The sequence below is a fragment of the Micropterus dolomieu genome, linkage group LG18 (assembly GCF_021292245.1).
Source record: "Micropterus dolomieu isolate WLL.071019.BEF.003 ecotype Adirondacks linkage group LG18, ASM2129224v1, whole genome shotgun sequence".
Lineage (NCBI taxonomy): Eukaryota > Metazoa > Chordata > Actinopteri > Centrarchiformes > Centrarchidae > Micropterus > Micropterus dolomieu.
In genome coordinates, this window is record NC_060167.1 from 16,244,550 (window position 1) to 16,259,257 (window position 14,708).

Consider the following 14,708-nt stretch of genomic DNA (forward strand, 5'->3'; position numbering starts at 1 on the left):
AATGCTTACTATATACACCATCTAAGTTTACCCTGTTAGCGTGCTAACATTGGCCACTGAGTACAAAGTACAGCTGAGGCTAAGGGGAATGTTGTTAGTTTTTCACGTAATTGCGGAGGACTCTAAACCAGAAATGTTGAAGTCATGGTGGCGCTAGAGAAAGGTTAGAGGTGTCTCCAGACTCCACTGAATGCTATCTTTGACCAGCAGGTTCTCTGTAAGTCCAGGTCTATACTAGACTGCAAAAACCATCCTCTTCATTCTGAGTTTGTAACTCTTCCCTCAGGTCGTAGATTTAGAGTTCCACCATTCAAGTGCAATAGTAACAAAAGCTCCTTTGTTCCCCGTGCAATAACCCTGCTAAATCGTCCCAAGTAACATCATATTTAGAGATTGTTTTATGTTTTGACTTTGGTAGGCCTATTTATAGTGTATTGTAAGTACAGGTCACATTTATTTTATTTTTGTGTGTGTATCTTTTGTGTATTTGTTGTTTATTCTGATCCTTGTTTTATCTTGTGCCCTGACTGTTTCCCACTTGGGATAATAATAAATGAACTGAACTGAACTGACAGCCAGCCAGTCACAAGATCCATCAAGTTGTCAGTCATTGTTCAATCAAGCAATTAACACCAACCACTAAGAAATTACACATTATACCATGAGGAATACAATGCATCTAAATCAGTGTGATCTTTTTATAAGCAATGGCTCTAATCAAGGTCTCCAAATGTGAGCAAGGGTGTAACCCAGGGTTCAGTTCTTGGGCCGCTCCTTTTTACTATTTATATAAATAGTCTACCTTTGCATATCCAACTTGAAAACATCTATGGTTTATGTTGTATGTGTTGCTTCTTTGCAAGGAGGTTTTTAATCGCTGTGTCTTAATTAAAGTATATTGTTATATTACTATATTGTCTTGATTGTCAAAAACAAAAGTTCAACTGCTGTGTGCAACACAGATTTTGGATTTGGACGCTTTTTTGTATTTTGCATGTGTGTGGTTTTGTTTGAACCTAGGAATCATGAATATGGTATACATAACCCAGGATAAATTTATCAGCTGCTGTCACCAAATCAATAAAAGTATATCAAAACACATGGCCAAAACCCCTGAAATTCATATGCTTGTGCTTATTGGAGGGTGATTACAACCCCACTCTCTCTTGTCATAAAAATCATGCATGTTTTTCCAACTAATCATCACAGACACAACACAGTCAAACACTGGATCCTCATTACACTACACTCATACCCATGTGTTCATTGAGGGGAGCATGTGCAGTGACCCCAAAACTCATTCTCTCCACCATCTTGGCCACCCCTCCCCCATCCATACCGCATACACACACAATCCTATGGTCCCTTCCTCCCCCACTCTCAGGAGTACATCTTCCCATACAGGCAGTGAGAGTGAGAGGAAGACTGAACAACAATACATCACACATGTAACCAATATTCAGACCAGCATTATTTCTGTAAATATCAAGAAAACAGTGCCAAAAGAAAAAAAATAAGTATTTTGGTCCATTTTTTCTTATTGAATGACTTTCACCCTTAAAACATAATTAAGTCCAGCAATGTTCAGCCTGTCCCTGTACCCAATTTCAGATACTAAAAACAAAATGAATTTTATATACTCCAAAGTCCCCTGACATTAAGCTAACAAGGGTGCCTTTTCTTTTTTACTGAAAAAAGTAGCTAGACATGCAAGGTTTTCACTTAGCAATAACCACATGCCTACATGTAAACACCAATACAAAGACAAACAAGATAAACAGGCATCTGCAGAAGGGTATTTTGTAATCCCCAGATATTTCCCAAAGTCCTGTTATGTTTGTAAATGGCCTCACTGTAACAGCAACTGAAACTTTTAATAATGGTTACAAACTTTTTTTTAAACCCAACCCTTTCCTGGAATTTTGAAGGCGTGGGCCTTTGAAGGCTAATACAGTTTGAAATTATGACTCACATACATCCTAAACATTTCCAATATTTAATTACATGAACATTTCAGTTGATCCCTCCTAATCTTTCTGCTCCCACCCTTTAACATCTGCCCATCAGAGAGCAGCATGAGGCTGTTGCTCTATAGACAGTGGCTCTACAGGATCAGCATGGGGGCCAGGGGCTCTTTAGGCCTTCTGTTATCCTTAGACAAGACTGTGACCTCTGACCTGGACGCACAAACACACACACACACACACACACACACACACACACACACACACACACACACACACATACAAACAAAAGAAAACATGTGCAAGCATGCAGACATTAATAGAGGCATGGGTGTACAAATGGAACTGAATATTTGTTCATAAACTCAAACACGCACAAGGGTACATAAAATAGACCAAACAACAGAATGCTGTGCAACAACTGTGTAAACTATGGATCAGCACGCTGACGGCAGCCTGTCCAACAACATCGGCTGTGACAACCAGTCTCATAAAACTGAGCTAAAGGGCCTGTCTCAGAAAATGTCCACTCTCACACCTGACTGCAGTTTCTCCTTTCAGTTTTGTTGATGAGAAAATGACAGCTGAGTATGAAGTGACCCAGCTGTGAATCATCATGTTTTAAACATCTCAACTCTCTCCCACTCTGGGAAAGAAAAGAAAAAGGCTCTTGGTAATGCCAGTAAAAAGGGCAATAGAGAGACAGAAACAGCTGCCAGGCCATGCAGAAACACCTTCGGGACATTGTGGTTCACTGCCCACGGATGTGACTCAACTTCCTGCTTAAACGATTTGTTCAAGGACATCACAAGGGCAGTTTATTATTAATTAAAAAAACTAGAAAAATTACAAAAACCTTTGGACCTTCTATCCAACGCTCAAAGTATATTTCAGGAATGAGAAGGGCACATACACTACACTTTTAGAGGACAATAGTAACCCCATCCTCACTTCACATGCATCTTTAACAACTCACCACCTGCCCCACTACTGATCAATAAGTGAACGGCCATTTCCAGACATAGATGGGGTAATGATTGGCCTTCAGGTCCAAAGTGTAAAGAGGACATAACCTCTACACCATTCCTCTCCTGTTCCTTTTTATCTCCTCCTTTTCTTCTTCCCTCTTTATGTACTCATCTATCTATTGATCTGTCCATCTATCATCTCTATTTAGTTCTCATATTGCGCCACTGTTTTAATTGCTCTCTTTCCTTTTCTTATTTTCTTTCTTTAAAGTGTGACACTTGCAATACTGCACAATATGTTGGTAGTTAAGGGCATCCTTGGGTCATCTATCCATATGTTAGGGGGACAAGGAGCATGCAAGGTGTGAAAAGCAGAGAAACAATCTGGACAGCTCCACCACACCGCCAGACAAACACATTCAATGAGTTCAGTTTATAGCTTCCAGGTCACCTGACCTGCATGTCGACTTGTCCTGGAGGAAACTAATCATGGTCTTTGTGTGGGAACGTGTGATAAGAACCAGGTGCAGAGAGAGAAGGAGATACATAAAGGAGAAACAGAGGGAGTAAAGGTGAAACTGAAAACTGGAGAAAAAATCTCAATGACAAAGAGGGGAGGTTAATTAGCAATGAGAGAAAGAGATTCATTATCCACATAATTGCAGAATAAGAATTGAAGTGAAAGGCTACTTATTTCTTCTTTGCAACTCTAGTCATACCGACTCCTGTTAGGCTTTTTTTCCATATTAGTAAGATAAAAACCTTGTGTCTCACCCAGACAAATCTAAGATAATCATAATTACAAGAGACCGGCAGCCATATTTACAGGTTGACAACCATTCATACTGGCTTGACTTAGATGAAAAAAGGACTATAACTAGTTTTAATCATCTGTCCTTGATGAAGGGGTGTTAGCCAAAACATGATGGTTTTTGGGCTTTTCCAAGAGCTAGCAAATGTTTCAAGTTTTGTGACACAATAAAGAACTGTAGTTTACCGCTGTTGAATACATTTCTTTTAGTCATTTCAGGCATCAGCAGTGGATCAGCATGCAGCAGGACCAGACTTTATCCCCATACAAGTCCTGAATTAGGCTGAACAAGCTATTCATAAATCCATCACTTATCAGTCAACAGATCGCTTTTAATAAATACAAACAAAAAGCCTCCACATCCCTTGTAATTTCCTGTTCCTGTGTGCTTTTCACAGCTTCGTTCCGATCTCAGTTTTGTATCTGTTCCCAGTAGAGCTGCCATCAGCTGTTTGATTGAACTTCGTCTTTACCGGAGTGAACCCAACTGCCTCCAAATGGACACACACACACACATACACACCCACACATATTTAATCAAAGGGGAGGCCTTCCATGATTTATTCATCCCTGCAGCTCCTGTCTCCATCAGACTCCCGACCCCTCCCCCACGTACAGATCATACAATATTCGTAGTCAAGTCAAGGTAATGCTTAAACAGTGTTTTATAAAGGGAACTAGCAGAGTAAAACATTAAACATTAAAACCAAATATTATAATTATATTTACTGATAATGCAACAAAATGCCAGAAAACTTGATCCTCTCAGGATCTGCCAACAGTCTCTCAGGTGCAGAGGCAGAATCAGCTCCTGCTCCTCCTATGTTGCCAAACTGTGCATCTTTTTTTTTTCTTGCATTTTCTGCATCTTCATTAGATATAAGTTGTATGTTTCCTCCTGACTCTGCAGATTGTCCCTCTCCCTCTACTGAGCACGTGGTCTGCAGAGTAATATTCCTGAAAGCTCTCTGCTAGCAGCGCTGCTTCCCACCGAGCTTTTGTCCAGGCCTGGGCAGCCCAGTGTGGAGGAATGGGAGAATGCTAAATAGACAAAGAGTAAGTGGGAGCTAGTAAAGAGCATTAATCTTGTATGTGTGTGTGTGTGTGTGTGTGTGTGTGTGTGTGCATGCGAGATTCTATATACCTTTTGCTCCTTCTGATCTCTCATATAAATAAGCACTGCTGCAGGGTGACTTCCTACATTTACGAAGCTTTCACACGAGTGGCCTCTGGAAGATTTAGCAAGCAAAGAGAGAGAAAGAAAGAAAGGGAGCAGGAACAAAAAAGATGAATTGAATTGGGGGGGGACGGTTCTCAACTCTTAAGCTGAGGCTGAAAAAGCAGCTTTTATTTGGCTATTTTAATGCAAATTAGCCCACAGAAATTCTTCAGTGTGTTATGAATGTGTGAAGCAGTTATGCTGGGCGTCATTTATATGCATTTATATGTGGATTTGTCTTTTATTTTGTCTCTTATTTGGGGGTTTTGTTCCATGTCTTGGGTTTCCTCAGTTCAGCCTTGTTTATTCTTATGTTTATTTGCATGTGCAGCTTAGTTCAGATATTGGTGGTTCCGAGTTTTTGTTCTTAGGGTGCATTCACACCTGCCTCATTTAGTTCAGTTGAATCGTTCGTTTGTGTGGTTCATTTGGGCAGGTGTGAATGCACCAATCGCACTCGAGTGGGCACCAAAAGCAGACCACATAATCATACTGAATTCAAACTCTGGTGCGGTTTGCTTGTGATGTGAAAGCAAATGAACCAACCACAGGATTTTATGATAGCAGAGATGTGATCTGAGCATTATATCCAAAGTTAAAACAAAAGTGCTGCATAAACTTCTGTCAGTCACTGGAATTTGATATCCCCATGCGGGTCCTGATGATGCAGGATGACAATCGCCAAAGCTGTCCAATCAACCAGTTACCTGTGAGTCTGTATAACATCATGGTTACTTCTCTTGGTTTGTTTGTAAAACTGCAGTGTGAACATGAACCGGACTAAAATGTTTTTTCACTGTGTCCAACCCAAATGAATCATGCAACAGGTGTGAAAGCACCCTTGGTTCTGTGTCTTAGTTCTCCCCCTGAACTGTTGGATCATTGTAGCTTGTTGTTGCTCTGTCACCCCAGTCAAGTATGCACCTGCCTTTAACCTTGCCATTTTTTTGATTTACATTGCACTTTGCCTCTTCTGGATTCTGTTTGACCTCAGCCACAGAGTGTAAGTGTATTCGCCTTTTGTTTATAAATATCAAGATCTGAAATCTTCCTGTTCTCGTATCCTGCATTTGGGTCCTCAACCTCTTAGACAATCAGCAAACCCTGACGGTATTAAACAAAAGAAATACCACTGGAAGGTACAGAGGGAACTGTGACTCATGGAGGCAGAAACCAAATACATTGGAATGTTACAAAAAAGAAAAAGTTTGACATTTTGGAAAGCATGCTTAGTTGCTTTCAGCTGAAAGTTAGATGACAACTCCCACTCTCATATCTGTCCGCTAAATATGAAACTACAGCTAGAAGCTGTTAGCTTAGTCAAAAAGTAGCAAAATCCATCTACCAGCACCTCTTATTAACTTATTGTTTCACTTTGTTTAATCTGTACACAAAGGAAGTTGCAAGCACTGGCTAGCTGTTTCCACGTGTCTTTATGCTGAGATAAGTTAACAGGCTGCTGGCTATAGCTTCATACTTATTGCACAGACATGAGAGTGGATGCAATCCTATCATCTAACTCTCGACAACAAAACGAATAACCATATTTCCCAAAATGTCAATCCAAATAAATGTTACTTCCTGATAACTTAAACATGTATAGTGCCGAGGTTCTATCATTTCTCTTGCAATCTCTATAAACTTTTGGAGTTCATCCAAAAATCCCTTCCATGCTCCAATCTTTTTTTTTAAGCTGTGCTAATCAAGCCTCCCATTCACTGAGAGGATTTGTTCAGCTTCAGAAAGCTCCGTTTTAGATTCTTACTCAGTCAGTGAAACCGAACTCCAGACTAGTTGTCTGGGATTATCTCAGCTACCTGCAGCCCCACTGGCATTGAGTATTTAGGCAGCAAATAAAAGTCCATGGCAATCATGAACCTCACTGCAACCTGAGACTTTCTACTTTCTCTATGACAGCAATGCAACACATCTGACTTTACATCTACTGACATCAACAGCCTGACAGTCTGATAAATCACAGTCTAATAATGTTGTCAATGTGTGACTGTGCTGCAGCCAAAAGAAAACTGACGCGTGTTTTTTGGGGAAAAAGAACTGTTGTATGTATTAAATGTATTAATTTGCCAATAAAAATCATGTTCATAAAGAGAAAGATATTCCCATGATTAAAAACTAACACAAAAGAAAGGCTAACAGTTGGGTCAGAGAATAAGCACAATAGATGTCATTCAAGGCCAGGTAGAGATCCCTCAGCAGGAAACAATAATTGATGATTTGTGACCTGCATCAGAGCAGTAAATCAGAACTGCCCTCCCCCACCTTTGTCAAAGCAGAAAAGACCCTTACGTTAAATTATGAGGCAGAATGTGATATTGTACAAACTTTCCAGCATGTTGGCAGTGAGCTAAGCATTTATATATGCAGAATGCTTCATGCTATATCATGCTGTGGGTTGGTTCTATGAGGTATGACATTAAAAGCTGTATGTATATAGCTGTATGTAGAATCGGCTTATCCTGAATATGGACTATCAGCATCTCAGCAGTGTTTTTATTAGCCTTGCTAGCAGCGTGGCTCTAGGAATGGCAATGAGGGTCCACCACTTCGGTCCAGAATGAAATATCTCAACAATAACCTTAACATCTTTGGTGATCCCCTGACTTTTCATCTAGTCAATACATTATTAATGTCTAACATTTGTTGGACAAACGTTATTCGTCACATAGGTTTGTGATCAAATACCTGCTAAATTCATGACATTCCCATCAGCTTCAGCAGGTACTTTGTGCTCAGTGCTAATAGAGCACAGTAAGCATGTTAACACGCTAAACTAAACTAAGATAGTTAACAGAGTAAACATTGTACCTGCTTAACAACAGCATGTTAGCATCATTGTGAGCATCTGCTTATGCTAACATTAGCATTTAGCTCAAATGAATAAAAAAGTTTCCCGTTCATGCAGCATTTAGTCCCACATTTTCCCTTACAACCTATTGTTTTTGAAATATGTAAAGAAACATTTACAACATCAGATGGCAGATGTGTTATAAATAAATAAGTATAAACAAGCCGTAGATGAATTCAGGAAGATTGGCAGTGGCGGGATTAAGTTCAGGGGGCTTCCTGTCTTCACCAGGCAGTGAACTATAAGCGGAAGCACTTCTCATAGCTGTATAAATAGCAGATGCACACATAACTCAGACTGAAATACCCTCTCATCCCATCCTCTGCTTGGCATCAACAGCAGCAGCAATTCAGCTTGGGGCCTCTACTTCAGGACAACAACCAAGACAGATCATATAGAAAGCTTACAGAAGACCAGGAAGCCAGATTGAGGCTCTTATCACCGTCAAAGTGTGGCATATTATTACTTCCTCCCAAAATGTCCCTGAACATTACAGTACATTGGTGAGATTCATTGTGTCACGTGGGTCAACCTCTGCCTTGGCCTTTGCTGCCATACTGAAAAGAAGCAGTCGGTTTACAGCAGCCATAAGCCTATATTGAAGAGACACTATAAAGCTGAACAAAGAGACATTCATTCCATAAACCTGCTAGCTGTATCTGAAGCTCAATGTCTGTACCCCGGAATTATATGGTCCTGCTTTTGAAGAAATGTACAAAACCTCTGTGATGCTTCAGGGAGAAAGCTTTTACCTGAGCCTCCAATAAACAATGCTAACTCCAAAACAACAGAAGGTGAATCTCTACAAGTGTGACAGTATGATTAAGCTTATTTCTGTTAGCACTTTAACGTTTTGGGTTGTGTGATACAATCATGAGTAAGCACAGAACAGAACATCAAAGCGGTTATGTCATTGTCACCATTGAATCCGGGGCATGACGCATGATGAGCGCAACACAGCATGACCACAGGCAACAGTAATCCAAACCTTCAAAATATAAAGAGAAAATTAGTCTTTAGCATTTAATTACAATGAGTTTGAGGCAAATAGTTTCAAGATAGTATATCAGAAGAACAGAGATGATAATGGCAGCACCTTAGAAACTAAACTCCCAAATCTGAACTGCAATAACACAGAGATGGCACCATCATGACGCTTAATGGAAATGTATTATTCAGACATGGAATATCATTGCTGTGCTGCTATCTGAATAATACATTTATGTAACTGAAAGTGCAATAACATCAATTTGAAATGTTCTGAACTCAGTCCAGAGTGCAGAAAATCATTAGTCAAGTGACTGGGGCTGTATCACTGATGACTCCGAGGCCACAAGCTCTTTCTATTAGTGAGAATTTGAGTTTGCCGAGCCTGTGAGGAGCTTACATTCTGTTTCAATGTTCTGCACTGGTGGATATTTTATGGGCTGATTTCAGTATTTTTTACACTGTGTGTAATAATACATACAAAAACGAATACATCGCTAACACAGATCTGAAAGGAGAGTGAATATTGACCTTACATTAACCCGTTGATCAGGGACTCGTAAACTCAGAACATCTAATATCCTGGCAAGTCATGTAAAGATGCACTAAGTGTTGTGATGGGGATAAAATCATTATAAAGTCATCTATTCACACAGTGGGTGTGATGTCACAGCATACTGGCAACAGCATTATTCATCCCACTCTCTTCCAGTAGGTGCATCACATCAGCACATCAAAACACCAGTTTATTGACTGTCTCCTCCTGGCACTAAATCCCACTGGTGTTGCATGGACATTTCTCAGGAGTATTCCCATCTGTTGCAGTTTGAAATGGGCCGCAGGAGTGAGCAGTAAAATACTTTGAGCTTAACGTCAGTTTTTAAAATAAGTTCCAGGAATGCTGCTGGACAGTGAGCAGGTTTCAGAGGGGTGACATGACTCTTGCTCTGACTGTGTATGTGTCTCCGAATGTTGATGTCATTCCCATGGTCTTACCAGGCGACACGATGACTCCAGCACGGGTAAACTGAGGAGCCAACAGTTAAATATGGTGCTCCAAAACAGGGACAAGTAATAAATGAATTCCCTCATACAGAAAGTGTTTGAATTCATTTTAAAGGACGTACGTTGCATGTTGAATTTGTTACATTCAGGGGCGGAAAGTAATTAAGTACAGCACTTGGGTTTGTTACTTACTTACTATATTACTCAAGTATTTCCATTTTCTACAACTTTAAACTTTATATATGCATATATATATACTATATACCCCACTATATTTCAGAGGGGGATAATGCACTCTTTACTCCACTACTTTTAGTTACTTTGCAGATTAAGATTTTACATAAAACACAGGCTACTGCATGCTTTTATGCACCTGGTTTTAAGATATAGTGCTCTGTCATAATTTAAACTACCAGTAACCAAAAGTATGACCGCAAGGAAAGTAGCTCCACCACAACAAACTACAGCAGGGTCAATTTTTCTGCACAACAAATCATTTTTATACCTCAGTACTTTTCGTTCATAATATTTCTGTACTTTTATTGAAGTAGGATTTACAATACATTTACTTTTTAAGTACGGGACCTGAATTCTTCTTCCCCTGTTGGTTGTATTCATGTATCACATTTACTTGTGTTACTCTTTTGCTGCACCCTTAAAGGGAAATGTTTAATCACAAACTTTAAAGTTGTAAACGTATAGGAACATTTATGATGACTATACCAATGCCAGCTACTTGTAGGGGAAAATACAGTACAGACCTCTGGGCTAATGAAAAATAATTTCAAAATCATATGGATACATTACAAAACTGTTCTCTCTGGCACCTCATCAGATGAAATATTAATAGCAAAGCTTCAGGAGGGGTAAATTAAGGCCGCCTCTTATTTAAAGTCATGCAGTAAACATTTCCAAAGATTTACAGGCAGACCTGTTGTTATAATTTATTCATGATTTGTGGAGGATTGCTCATGAGTGTCCCAGTCACACTGAAAGACACATCAATAACAGCTGTTGGCAAACAGCAGATCAGAGAACAAACATGGTCACATATACATGCTGTACTACACGCTATAGGCCACATTCCAGTCCCCTTGTGTGAAGCCAGCATCAGACCTGAACTGCTCCGGAAAAATCCCTTGAAACACTTTCAAAATCACTGCCCGCCAGCTGAGTCAGCAAGCCTACTCTCATCCACTCTCCACTTACTGAAAATCATCGTCTGTTAACTCAGAGCTCAGGCTGCTCTTGCTGTACATGCTGCACACAAACATACTAAAACTCCTGCACTCAGTTCAGAGTTCTGGGTGTAACAATGATTTAGCACTTCCAAGGACTGGTGCACCACATAAATGCTGACAGCAGCAGACACACATCTTGAATTACAGATTTTAAGTGCCCTAAAAAATAAATATTCATGGTATAGTGAACATTTTGCACGATGAGCAGGTGCCGATACAAGATACCACACCTTTAAACTGAGTATGCAAGGTGCAACAAAAAGTCAAAACTACACAGGACACACAGGGCAAGCTCAGTGCCGCATTCACCCACTCACCAGCTCTGAGGATCTGGAGTAAGCTGTTGGTGAAGTGCAAGAGAGAAACCAAAAAAGGTGCCACGGTCTCCCAACTTATGTAGTGTGTGAGTTGTATCCAGGTTAAAGCTCCACACTTGGCTTAAAAGGGTCAACAGAGCCCAGAGCAGGGTAGTCCAAGGATGAGAGGAAGAAGATGAGAGGGAGACAGGGCTCCCATGTCCCACCGGGGCTGCCATAGCAAGGTGCAGAGCAAGTTCAGTTCAAGAAGAGTACAGGGGAGATTATGGCTCCCCGAGAGAAAAAAAGGGTCAAATCCTGTATAGTCTCCTCTCCTGTCCTCTCCACTGATGCCTCCCTTGTTTCCAATCCTCTTTCTCTTCCTCGCTTGCTCTATCGTGCTTAACTCCGTTTGCTGCTGTCAGTCTGAAGAGTAAGCTGTGAAAATGTGGCCGCTACTAGTATATGTGTGTGTGTTTCCCTCAATGCATGTGCGCCTCCCCCTCCTCTATGCTCAGAGGGAGACAGAGGACAAGTGCCTTGAATAGCCCGCTCACTCCTCCCCCTCCCCTCAGTCCCTCCACCACCCTCCCTCCCCTCACTCAGCTGACATCAACACTCAAGGGACTGCTGCCAAAATACCAGGCAAGGTTGTCAAGACACTTGGAGGCTATTGAACAGAGAAAGAGAGAGGGTGAAAAGACAGCAGACTGTTTTATCTGTTGGGTTCACACGGTCCAAACTGCTTCTTTCTGTGGCCACTCGTTAGCGCAGGTGCATGTAGATGTGAGGAACATAAAAGGGAAAAACAGGAGTTACAATGTGGAAAGAGAAATCTAAAGGGTTTTTTTCTCACTCGGAGCTTGAAAGCCCTGATGTCTGACTTCTGGTGGCAGCGATCTGGAATGAATCTGGGAGACAAAAGGGGCCGAAATGTGCACAGTGACCCAGGAAACTTGTGCTGTTACAGAGCAATGTTCACAGAGACATAATTATTGATATTGTGGGACTCCAACAAAGCACATTTATTCCCTAATATGAATATGTTTTACCGCAGTGAGTCTCCATACATTTTCCAGCAAGTAGCTCACACAAGTGACACAATGCTAGCCCACCTCAGTTATGCCCTCTCACCCACAGCTGCTGTTTTAACCAGCTGATTTCTGTTTCTCTTGAGTCACTCTGTGTGCAGCTGTCAATGTTTCACCTCAACTGTTCCACTCAATAAACCTCACACACAACAGTTGCACACGACATCAACACAAGAATGAACTACTTGATCCTGAGGAAGGACTTGCAGTTTTTGTATTTCACCTTCCCAGTTTGGATGGATTGATGTGATTTGGGATGAAAACATTTGTTTTTTTAATCAACACATCTGTGACATTGCAGGCATCATTACATGCATCATAAAAATGTATGTAGCAGAGCTGTTGTATTGGATTGCATTCAACTGTATAAGTGTACTCATACCCATTTTTGTCTAATAGTATCAGTGTTTGCCAGCAGCCCCTCCATAAAGTTTATAGAACTTGGACATACCGTTCAATAGGTTATAGTTATTAAGTATATCCTCAATTTTAGATGGTTTGTTTTCATACAGAAAGCCTCTACTTTCCTCATTTTGGTTAGTGTAATTTTATTGCCTGAGTATTCAGTGGAGAAGTTCACTTTAGCTTTGTAGAGGTAGGTAATCTCCTTAATTAAACTTGAACCTTAAAAGTGACCTAAGATTACTGTATCTGGGAATTTTCATCAATGTCTTAACACACATCTGGGTTCCTGATGGGATGAGGCTGAATTCCTCTCATGTGATCTGGCTGGCATCATGAATCAGCTTTGCGTCAAACACTGTCTGCCCCCTGCTGCCCTTATGTGGTATTTAAAAAAAAAAAGAGCTGATGAGCTTTTGTTTTTTTTTATTATGTATGCCAAGCTAAAACTAATGCAGTCCAATACAACAGTCTTCCCATAAATCCTACCTTCATGAAGGTTATAAGGGTTGGTTTTTAGAGAGGTGCTGATTCAACTGTAAGAATTGTATCGCTCTATACTAACAGGTGTTTGTATTATTTTGTTCAGCCCATATAGGCTAAATAATAGAAACCCCTCTCTGTCATGAGATCACCAAAATAATTACAATTCATCCTAAAGGGGAACATGAACGTCCATACCAAGTTTCATGGTAACACATCCAATTGTTGTCGAGACATTTTACTAAAAATTAAATATGTCGACCTGCTGGTTGCTCTAAAAAAAAGTCAAAGGAGCGCCAAAGTTGGAAGACTCCTCTGGGGACCATGAATATCTGTATAACATGTAATGGCAATGCATTCAATAGTTCATGATGTTGGATGGATAGATGGATGAGAAAGTTCAGTCTGGATAATAACAACAAAACTGAACAGTTTTGTATTTTCACTGGAAATGTGTTTGCACTTATCTCTTGCAATGGAAAATATATAAAAATATCAGAATATAAATAATGTTGGAGAACTTTTATCACTTTGTGATGGAACATATTTAAAAATATAGAAACACAAATAATGCTGTCAAGTCTGTTTGTGTTTCCATGCATGTGGGAAAGTTTGGCTTGACTGTATCTCTTTGGAGCATCTTGGCCAGAACTAGAGCACGCATTGGGGAGTTGGTCAGCAGTTGCTCCCACACATAGCTCACTGGCTTAGTACAGAGTCCTGAATAATTATCTAAAACCTGATCAAAAGGTTGATTTCTGATATCCAGTAACATAGCGTGACCCATGTCTGTTTTCCAGTTTGAGACACAAATACCAAGAATGATTCCACAGAGCAGAAGAAAGGGAGAAAGAAGAAAGGAATGGTGTGGGATGTTGAGAAAATGCTGAAAAGTCTTAATGGCAGATCGGGCAGGAGGCCAGACAAGAATGCCTTCAGACAGAACAAAGCACAGTCAGAGGGAAGGATGGAAGAAAGGGAACGAAAGAAGAAGAGAGGGACGGAGAGGAAGAGAACACTCGAGATTTCTGGCTATTAAAGATTATCCGCCACATTGTCCATGACATGGCATCTCTACACAAGTACTCATTAGCAGTCTGAGCCACACTTCAAGGAGAGATCTTATTTTAAACGGCAAGCAGGGAGTAGCATTCACAGGCAGGGTCATATTTCCTGCTATAGCCCCCCGTCACTTTGATGACTGAGAAAGCCGTAGTCAGCACTATTACTGTATTGATTAATGGATACCGCGGGATGCTATAAGAAGGAGTGGTGCTGGTTATTATGGGATTAAATGCAAACCCACCCACTAAGGCAATTTAACTGCACATGATCCCACAGGAAGAGGCTAAACTGAACACAGTGGATTTGTCAA

General features: G+C 40.5%; 1 protein-coding gene across 1 annotated transcript in view; it reads right to left on the reverse strand.

The window, feature by feature from the left end:
- itga7 (integrin, alpha 7) overlaps positions 1–11,807 on the reverse strand; it is a 33,996-nt gene extending 22,189 nt beyond the window's left edge. Inside the window, exon 1 of the mRNA XM_046029111.1 lies at positions 11,379–11,807. Coding sequence (XP_045885067.1) covers positions 11,379–11,596 — 218 coding nt within the window. The 5' untranslated portion in view covers positions 11,597–11,807. The remainder of the gene's footprint in view (positions 1–11,378) is intronic.
- Between the last annotated feature and the right edge of the window lie 2,901 nt (positions 11,808–14,708).